Below are 10572 nucleotides of genomic sequence, written 5' to 3'. Positions count from 1 at the left end.
CATTTTGACCCTAAATCTAACAAACTAAATGTTAGATAATCAGGGAAATTTAAACAGTGATTAGTTAATCACATCAGAAATTACTGTTATGACAAAAACTCTCAACAAAGTGGTTATAGCGTGAATGTACCTCAGCATAACACAGGCCATATATAACAAATCCTCAGCCAACATCACATTCACCATTTTTATTCAGCCTAATACTGGAAACCCTATCTGGAGCTGTCAGGCAAGAAAAAGAAGGAAAAAAATAAAAGCCATCCAAATTGGAAAGGAAGAAGTAAAACTGTCTCTACTTGAAGATGTCATGATATTATATAGAGTAAATCCTAAGGACTCCACCAAAAAGCTATTAGAAATAATGCTTGAGTTCAGTAAAGTTTCAGATTACTAAAGCACTATACAAAAATCTGTTGCATTCCTATATACTAATAACAAACTATCAGAAACAGAAATTAAGAAAACAATCCCATTTACAACTGCATCGAAAAGAATACAATACTTAGGAATGAATTTAGCCAAGAGGTGAAACTGAAAACTAAGGCACTGATAAAGACACAAATGAATGGAAAGGCGTCGGTGCTCATGGAGCAGAAGAGTATTGGTGCAATGTCCACACTACCCAAAGCCTTCTACACATTCAATGCAGTCCCTATAAAAATTCCAACGCATTTTTCAAAAAAATTGAACAAACAATCCTAAAATTTGTGTGGAACCACAAAAGATCCCAAATAGCCACGGCAACCCTGAGAAAGCAGAACAGAGCTGGAGGCCTCACACTCCTGGATTTCAAACTCATGACCACACAGTACGGTGATCCGACTACGGAACAGAATTGTGAGCCTCAGAATAAGCCTACAGTTACCTGGTAAGCAACTTAAAACAAAGGAGCCAGGAACATACTATGGGGAAAGGACAGTGTCTCCAGTAAATGGTGTTGAGAAAACTGGAGAGACATGCAAAAGAATGAGACAAGACCACTATCTTACAACACACACACAAATCAACTCAAAATGGATTAGATTCTTGAATTTAAGACCTGAAACCATAAAACTCCTTGAAGAAAACACAGGTGATAAGCTCTTTGACACAGGCCTTGGTGATGACTTTTTGGATTTGACACCAAAAGCAAAGGTACCAAAATAAAAAATTAACAATTGGGACTACATCAAACTAATAAGCTTCTGCACAGAGAAGGACACCATCAATGAAATGAAAAGGCAACCTACAGAATGGCAGAAATCATATATCTGATAAGGGATTAAGATCCAAAATATGTAAAAAACTCATACAACTGAATAGCAAAAAACCCCCAAATATAATTAAAAAGTGGGAAGAAGATCTGAATGTTTCTACAAAGCGGACACAGATGGCCAACAGGGTCATGAGAAGACACTCAGCATCACTCACCATCATCAGAGACAAGCGAATCAACACCACAACGAGCTGTCACCTCACACCTGTCAGAACGGCATCACCAATAAATCAACCAACAAGTGCTGGCAAGGACGCGGAGAAAGGGGACCCCTCATGCACTGTTGGTGGGATTGCAGATTGGTGCAGCCACTATGGAAAACACTGTGGAGGGTCCTCAAAAATTAAAAAAAAAAACTACCTTATGACCTAGCAATTCCACTCCTGGGTATTCATCTGAAGAAATTCAAAACATAACTCGAAAAGATATCTGCACCACTATGGTTACTGCAGCGTTATTCACAACAGCCAAGATAGGAAACAACCTGGGTGTCCACTGATGAACTAATGGACAAAGAAGATGTAAAATACACATACAACGGAATGTTATCCAGCCATAAAACAGGGTGAAATCTTGCCATTTGTGACATGGATAGACCCGGAGGGCATCATGCTAAGTGAAATACCGTAAGTCAGACAGGAAGACAGATAGCATGATCTCACTTACATGTGGAATCCAAGACAGAAACAAAAGCAAACCAAGCTCAGAGGTACAGAGAACAGAGCGGTGGTTGCTACAGGCGGGGGATGGGGGTGAACCGGGTGAAGGTGTCACAAGAAGGAAACTTCCGGTTACAAGGTAAGTCCTGGGGTGGATGCACAGGAGGGCCTGCAGGGAAGATGCTGCCGTGTGCACCTGAGAGTCGCTAAGACAGCAGATCTTAAAAGTTCTCATCACCAGGGAAAGAACTTGTAACTGTGTGGTGATGCCCCGGAGACTTACTGTGGTGACCGTTTCCCAACATGGACAAATATCGAGTCGTTACGCGGTCCACCTTGGACTACTATGTCAATGATATCTCAATAAAACAAAATTTGAAAAATTATTGTTGATTTTTAAAATGTGATGATGGTATTTTTTACAGAAATGGATGCTAAAATCTTTACAGATAAAATGATGTGATGTCTGGGATTTGCTTCAAAACACTCCTGAGGGAGAAGGGGGAGGACAGGTGGGGACAGATGGATCTGGATTGACAACTGTTGAAGCCGGGTGATGGGGACATGAGTGCTGTTTCACTACTTTTATGTTCGGTGCATTAGAAATGCTCCGTGATAACACATAAAAACTTCTACTTAAAATAAATGTGCCTCATTCCTCTGAAATCGGGGCTCCCTGAGCTCCTGACATGAGGGGGTGCCCTTGGACAACGCATCTTTTCCGGGGTCCGTGGGGCCACGCCAACGGCATGCAACAGACCCCAGAGCTTCCCTGGAGAGCTGCCTGAACTGAATCCACCCAAAGACTTGTACACCATTGTCCACAGCAGCTTTACTCACAACAGCCGGGAAGAAACCACCCAGGTGTCCACCGAGGTGTGAACAGGTGAAATGGAAGTTGACTCAGCATGAAGGCCTGAAGTGGCCCACACGCCACCACGGGGTGCCGGGCCATGACGAGGGGCCACCCGGGACCCTACAGAGCACATCATCGGTCCGTCCGCCTGCGGTGACAGAGCGACCGCAGCTTCTCGGGCTGGACAGGCGGGGTGCAGGTGAGGGCTGGGGATGAACGCAACGGGACAGGGGAGAAGCTGCTGGGTGGTGGGCGTGTCCTGCAGCCTAATTATCGTGAATTTAGAGTTTACCACCTGCACCCCAGATGGCTCATGTGGGTGGAAATCCCAGCCAGCTGACAACACCCTCCCTGGACGATGCAGTTAAGGTTATGCAGGTACTGAATGCAGCCTCTGCTCCCTCCCGAGACTACGTGGAACTGCGGTCACTGGTTCAAGGTAAAAGCAAGCGTGGCGTGCAGAGGGGACATATGTGGTGCAAGTGTCCCCACTGTTGGTCACAGCCTGCAGCCACAGCTCAACCCAGAGACTGGCACTCGGGGTCACAGTGCCATTCCTTCTGGGGTGCTGGTGTGTGACATGTGAGGACCGGCCACAGCATGTGGGCGGCCGCTCCTGCCCCACAGCTCGCCCGGGGCAGCCACTTCCAACCTGCATGGCCTTTTCACTTGAAGCTCCCTGACAGCTGCGTGGCAGGGCGCCGACAGCGGCGTGGTGGGACCCTCAGTGGCCTGGCGGGACTGCTACCAGAGGCTCCTCCCCTCATAGGCCTCACGGCTGGCCTCGGGGCGTCCTGTGTGCAAAGCGCGGGCGGGGGAGGGGCCTGGGGCTAGGAGTCCCCACAAGTCCCCCATGCGCAAGCGTGGGGCAATGAGGCTCCGGCCTGGCCTGCTCAGCGGCCAGAGGGCCGTGAAGGTGCCCAGCAGAGGGCGGGTGGCAGAGCCTCTGCCCGTGCCTGTCTGCAGGGGAGGTGGGGCCGACAGGGGACAGGGCGTGGCTGCCCACCTGCAGCACGCGGCTCATCCACTGGAAGCTGTCCTCCTCGGACGCGTCTGGCCGCTGCTCGGCCACCAGCACGATCCGGTCGTCGTGCAGCACCGTCACGGAGAACACGGCGATCCTGGGAGGACAAGGACAAAGATGACCACCCAGCAGAGGACCCGGATGGGCAGACCCTCCTGTCACTGGAGAGGGAGGGGGAAGGGCTGGGGTGTGAAGTCAGTCGCACGGGCTGCTTGAGGATTTACACAGTAAGCAGCCACTCACCTCCGCGAACAGGCTGAGCAAGTGTCAGTTCGCTCAGAGAGGAATTCCCGGCCGAGCAAAGTCAGCAGGTTCACAGTTTAAAAGAAAGTTTCCTTCATTTGTCTGACAGCTCCATGAGTTACATTTTTAACCCACTGGTTACGTGCCCCCCTGTGCGCTGCTGCCCCACCTGAAGCATCTCCGCCCTGTGCTCTGCTCGGGGTCGCCTTCCCTCTTCCAGACTCTGAGCTGATCTCGCCCTTTTTCCTCGTAGGCCAAGCAGCTGGTCTCCCGTCAGACCACACGCGGCTCGTCTGCCGCTGACTCTGGGCCTTCATGCACGTGCCTTCTCTGTTCTTTCCCTGGCCAGCGCGCACACTCACACACGCTCACACACGCTCTCCTTTATATAGCGATCTTTACCCAGCACTAAATTTTCCTTACTTTCGTGCATCTTGTAGCATTTCCTGAATTTGTCTCTCTTAGTACCTCATCTAAAAGTATTTGCACAAAAGGTATCTTTTTTGTGTCTAAACTTCCGAAATTTATATACCCATGAATATTTTTATTACAACTGCACAATTATGTGACAATTTGGATGAAGACAAAATCTAGGTTAAAAGTTCCTTTTAGAAACTTAAAAACGTGACAGCACTGTCCTCGTCTCGCATCAGCCCTGCTCCATCCTGCCTGGTCCTGTGTCGGCGCCGAGACTTGGCGAACTCGCCGTGGTCCCTGCTCTCGTCTGAGAGCCCCAGCCAGCCCCTCAGGCCCTCCTTTCGGGGTCTGCCACCTGCGCTGCCACCCTTCTTCCCCTCCCCCATCGCTCTTGGTTTTCTTTTAATCCTTCCATTTCTGAACCTCTGGAGCAGTTCCTTAATCTGACCCCTAGCTTATCGATTCTATCTGTAGCTGCATCTGTCCCGTTTATTCCAGCTACTGTGTTCTTTGTGTAAACAATGATCGGTTGCTAAGCTTTCCCACGGCACGCTCAACTGGCCGAGATTCTGTTTCGAGGCGGTTGTGTTCCTCAAGCTCTTCCCCGGCGGGGACAGGTCACACCGTCCATCGCCCCACGCCACAGCCAATCACCCGGGCTGCCATCGCCTCACCAGGCGCTTGCTCAGAGCGGATCTTCACCTCCAGGAACCGTCAGGTGACCCAGCCCACAAGGGGCATGGCTGCCGCCGTCACCCAGACGCCTGCCCCAGCAGTGTTCCCGGGTTCCTCTGTGAGGACAGATGGTGACGTCCTGGGACGCTCCACCCTGCACAAACCCAACGGCCTGCCTTGCTGCTCTCTCCTGGGCAGGCCCCCCACGCCCATCACCTGGCCTGGGAGAGGCCAGCAGCCCAGGCTGACCCCCAAACCTGGCAGAATTCCCTCATGATTTCTTTAAGGTGTTCAAGGCAGGGTCTGGACAGGCTCACAGGCACCCTAGTCTGAGTAATAAAAGCACTTACTGAGAAGGACAAAATGTAGAGCTGCCGCTGGCTGAGTGGGCAGGGCTGGGCTGCTTCCCCCAGGACAACGCTGGGGCTGGAGGGGGCTGGACAGGGGTTCCAGGGGGCCCCTCCTCACCCCAGAGCCCGGCTGGCCTCGGGTCTGTTTATGTGCTCAGTGGAAATGAGACTCTTTAGTGCTTGTCTAAGCGTCAGAAAAGGTGAACTGAGGGTTAGGCAGAGACCCTGCCTGTCTCGCGAAACCCCGGAGACGAGGCGTGGCCGCTGGTATTCACTGCTCTGTGTGCGCGGCTCCACGTGGGGTTTGTGCCCACTTACATATTCTGGTCGCACTGTCTTAGGGGACCACCTGAGCTCTGGGGACAGCGAGGACACGAACTCTGCCATCCCTGCTGCACATGTCGCCCTTTTCTTTGTGGGGTTTGTGTGCTAAATCACTGGCCCCCGTCCACTGCACACAGGCTTCTCCAATCCTGAGCCTCAGCACGGGGACCCGCAGCGCATCACCTGCCTCTGTAGACAAACTTCATGGGCTCCACAGCCAACGCAGTGGCCACGATGTCATCCGCGTTGTGTCTGCGAACTCCGACCACCATCAGCCCGTCCAGCTTGCCCACGATGAAAACCAGGTCACCCTGAAGGCAGGGATGCCAGTCAGGACGCAGGACACTCAGGCGGGCCACAAGGGGCAGAGCGACCTGGTGACAGATGCCTGTGGGGGCGAGGGCCCCACAGCCTGGCAGGCTCGGGTGGGGCTAAGGGGCAGCTGGGGGGCGGGGGGCAATGGGCGCGAGAAAGCCTGCAGTGCGGAAGTTTGTAAAGGGTTCTGGGCTGCAGGCAGCAGTCCCAAAAGCGGCACCACTGCTGTGGACTGACAGTGCTCTGCAGTGGGCGCTGGCTGTCCTGGGCGCTGGGGGACGTGGCCCAGTCCCTGGCCTCTAGATGCTCAGCAGAGGCCAGCGGCAGCCCCCCACCTGCCGGGGGCCTGGGTCTGATGGTGGGGCTACTCACAGGGCCGATGAATCCCAGCAGCCCCGTCCTGGTGAAGGGCCTATCAGAGATGGGCACTCCTCCCGCAGTGACCGGGACAGTCTGCACAGAGCAGAGAGTGGGCCGGTCAGGCTGTGGTCCAGGATAATTGACCAACTGGCCAAAAGGACCCGTGGGCAGGTGGGAGAGCTCAGCATGCGCTCATCTGGGGTGTCACCCGTGTCTGCCGAGGGGAAGGAGCAGCCCCAGGCTTGGGGTCTCCACTGGCTGACAAGACACTCCTTGGGCTCCCGCACCCAGGGGTTCCCCACGGGCCTGTGTTCCTGTGTCTGCCCCTTTATCTCCATGCTCCCAGGGCCTGGCCCAGAGGAGTGGGTGCTCACTGGACCTCCCGGCCACCCCAACAACTCTGCAAAACAGAGCGCTGGTTGGCCTGGGCAACCTCCACTCCCATCAGGGCTGTGAGATGCCCAACTGCCAGCTGACCCCGCGAAGCACCAAGGCACTGGCCCACAGTCCACGGCCTGCTGTGCACATGATGCTCGGGGACTTCGTTTCAGCGCACAGGGACAAACCTCAAATACGCTCCTCGTGACCCCAGGCAGTCCATAGTAGGCCGTGCCGGTCGCGCTGGAGCTGACACACACCTCTCCGACCTCGTCCGTCTTACAGAGGTACGGCGCACCGTCCACCTTCACGACACACACACTCGCTGAAAGAGAGCCACCCGCGCAGTCACACTCACGTGTGAGTGCATCGCTCCCGGGGACCTGCCGGCTGCTATCTAAGTGTGTTCTTCCAACGGCTCATGTGCGTAATGCACTCCACCCCGTGGTGTCTTTACATCTGACAGAGCAGAAACCATGCCGAGGTGACAGCCAGTGGTCCTCCCTGAGATAAGCCAGGACCAATGGGACGCCCATGCTCCCAGCACTCCTGCTGCACCCATTTGAGACGCTGGGTGACCTGGCAGTCGACAGCCACCATCTCTCACATTTGCTTTGAGGGGCCTCACGGACCCCACTGGTACCTGTCACACAGGTCTCGGTGTGGCCCCTGCCACAGCCTATCACCCCATTCTGCTTGCACTAGGAGTACCCTGTGGGACACTCCTGCCTGCTGTCCGCTGCCCGCCCCTCGGCCCTGGGGACCGTGCCACCCAGCCCTGCCCTGGACAGGCATCCAGAAGCAGCCTCCAAAAGGAGCGAAATGCCCACCAGCACGTGCACTGGTCCAGCACACGCAACTCATCGCTTGGCGATAATTAAATCACCTGCGACTGCCGAGGCCTCATCCTTCCTTTGCCACTTGAGTTTTTTCTAATATACTCTCATCTCCGAACATGGTCAGCACGGAGCCAGCACAGGAGAGCCATCACCACTCATTTCCATTTGCGCCACGTCAGTCAAAGCCTCAGAGGAGAGAACACTGGGATGTGGGGCTGACGGAAGCGGCCCTCAGCTCACACGCAGGGCTCTCACATGCACACACTCACTGTGATGACAGAGACCCTGACGTAACTCACAGAAAGGCACAAAAGGTCAAAATACACTTCATATTGGAAGCACCGGTCACACACTCACTCACACACACACACACACACACACACACACACACACACACACACACACTGATGGGAGCACCGTGTACACACACACACGCGCGCGTGCGCGCCAAGGGGAGCACCGTACACACAGTCTATCTGGGTCCACTTTTTATAGTAAGACGTGAACATTACTATGAAAGTCCCTTATTCTTTCATTCAGAATAATCCCTAAGACTGTATTTCCCCAAACTTTTACTGTGTTGTCCTCGTAACTACTAAAAATAAGACTCCCAATCCTTGCTCTTTGTAAAATGTGTCATCCTTGTGTTCAAGTTACTACAGGACTGATGATTCCATACGTGTGGTAGAATTATCGAGAAAAAGCACATCTCACATCACTGACATGTAAGCAGGAATAATACGTGGACTCCCGGGCTGGTTCTGAGCCCAGGTGTCCCTCACACAGGGTCGGGCGTGCACTGCGAGCTCTCCCTCCAGGGCAACTGACATGGGCCAGAGTGGCTCCCATTCTGTCCTCGTCCGCCTGACGCAGCCCTGAGGACCCCGCAGCCTGGACGCAGTCACAGCGCACAGGTATCAGGGTGACTGAGAGGTGGCAGCCTGTCCCCAGGCATCACAGGTGGGCCAGGACAACTGCCCATCACCCTCAGAAGGGCCGGTGAGGTGAGCAGGGAGCTGGAGCAGCTGTGGGGCTGCTGCAATGGGAGTGACCGCGCACTCACTGGGTCACTCACACGCGTCACTCCGTGTGGATGCGCCAACAGAACCGCAGGGAGGCAGCTCTGTCACCCTTGCCTCGCTGCACGGCCATGGTGATGACAGGCAAACCTCCAAGCACTTGTGTGACAGTTGGGCCCACAGCAGGTGTGCAGGACGGCTCTCGGGGGCCCTTCTGGCGCCCACAGCAATGTCTGCGAACCTTAGTTCACGCTAACATGACACGCACTTGTGGGCCTCGCTGGGACAATCTAATCGTCATGTTACCCAGACATCCTTGGGCGCTGTGGGGTTAATGCCTCACTCAACGTGTGAGGTATGAAGGCCAGTTCACCATCTCCCCAGACACTGGGTCTACAAGTCAGGCTTGAGGCCATAAACGTACTCTTGTTTTTTAGCTCAACTCTAAACTTAATACAAATGGAAGCAAAAAATAGGAAGAATGTTATAAATTAAAACCCCAATTTGCACGGAAAAACACTTTTAAGAAGTTCCTCACTGGTGCTTCCGGAGCACTCCTAGAGCCTGCGCAGTTGCGACTCTTTTCATGTTGATCAGTTATGGACACACACGCCAGCTCGCCCCTCACCTCCAGGCATCACCTGACCGACGTCCTGAACGGTGAGGACTGACAGCTTTTCTTCTGTGTCAACGCGGATCACCCCGTAACTGAGGCCGTTCATAGACAGCACGGCTTTTCTCGGAGGAGGTCCTCCCAGGTCGGGCGGCCTGGGAAACAAAACGACTGACTGATGAGGGGTCGAGGCCTGGGCAGTGGGCCCCAGGGCCACCTGGCCTGCTGGCCAAGGCCGCGTCCGGGCCCTGCTCTGCGCACATATGAGGACTGCGTGTGACGATGACTCCTAAAGGTGCCGGTCCCACCCCACCCACGCTGTCCTCTGCCATGTGGTCTCCACTTGGCAGGCCTGTGACGACAGGAAGTGAAGCTATGTGTCTTCCTAGCAGGTCACAGGTGATTCAGCTGCCACCTGCTGGTCTTGGGAGACTCACCGGCACTGGGAAGCTAGGTAAGCAGGATGAGAGTTGTGAGGGCCCAGCAGGCCCCGAGGCCGCACACGGAAGGAGGCCGTGTCTGCAGCTCCCCCGCCCGGGGCCAGCACCACCACGCAGCCCTTTCCCAGTCCTGAGCTAGGTGGTCTGCTGCTGTCCTAACCCACCAAGCTTGGGAGCAATGTGTCATGCAGCAGTGACAGAACAGTGAGAAACCAAGGTCAATATTTTCCCAATAAGATAGAATTATACTCATGAACAAAGAAATCACCGCAGAACAAAGGATGAAGACGCTGTCCTGATGCTAAGGTGTGACTGACACCCCAGGGCCATGGCTGACACCCGCGTTCTAAGGGAGTGGGAAATGCCCTCCACTGTGGGCACACTGCCTGCGAGAGCCACAGGGCAGGCAAGAGGTGACAGGCAGGAGTGGACGGTGGGGTGCACCCACCCACTACCACGCTGACGGCCTGGGACACAGGCACAGGAGTGGCACTGGTCACGATGCCCCTCCGCCAAGGAGCAAATCCACCACAGCTGGCAGCACGGGGAACACAGCAGTGCAGGAAAGAGTTCCGTCCACAGGACACAGCAAGGAGGCACGCTACCTGCGGATGGCGACCGTCAGAGCCTCGGGAGAGCTGGCACAGGGACAGATGACCTCCGGCCTCAGGCCTCTGGACTGGAAGACGTTGAGGAAGGCGTCACAGGAGGAGATGGACCCTGCGTGACACAGAGTGGGGCCTGAGAGGAAGGCAAGGCTGACAAGCCTGCTCATGCTGACCCCGCCGCTTCTCGTTTAAACTGC

The 10572-nt window shown here is 54.4% G+C and overlaps 1 protein-coding gene across 1 annotated transcript in view; it reads right to left on the bottom strand.

Moving 5' to 3' along the window:
- The window catches only part of DIP2A (DIP2 acetate--CoA ligase A), an 89044-nt gene that overhangs the window by 17893 nt on the left and 60579 nt on the right, over positions 1-10572 (bottom strand). The window contains exons 18-23 of the mRNA XM_019628029.1: positions 10373-10487; positions 9343-9482; positions 7045-7181; positions 6491-6571; positions 5987-6114; positions 3777-3891 (exon numbers count right to left, since the gene is read on the bottom strand). Coding sequence (XP_019483574.1) covers positions 3777-3891; positions 5987-6114; positions 6491-6571; positions 7045-7181; positions 9343-9482; positions 10373-10487 — 716 coding nt within the window. The remainder of the gene's footprint in view (positions 1-3776; positions 3892-5986; positions 6115-6490; positions 6572-7044; positions 7182-9342; positions 9483-10372; positions 10488-10572) is intronic.

Source organism: Hipposideros armiger, unplaced genomic scaffold, assembly GCF_001890085.2.
Source record: "Hipposideros armiger isolate ML-2016 unplaced genomic scaffold, ASM189008v1 scaffold_745, whole genome shotgun sequence".
NCBI classification, from domain to species: domain Eukaryota; kingdom Metazoa; phylum Chordata; class Mammalia; order Chiroptera; family Hipposideridae; genus Hipposideros; species Hipposideros armiger.
Note: the sequence above shows the minus strand (reverse complement) of the source record. Positions and strands in the feature narration are given on the sequence as shown.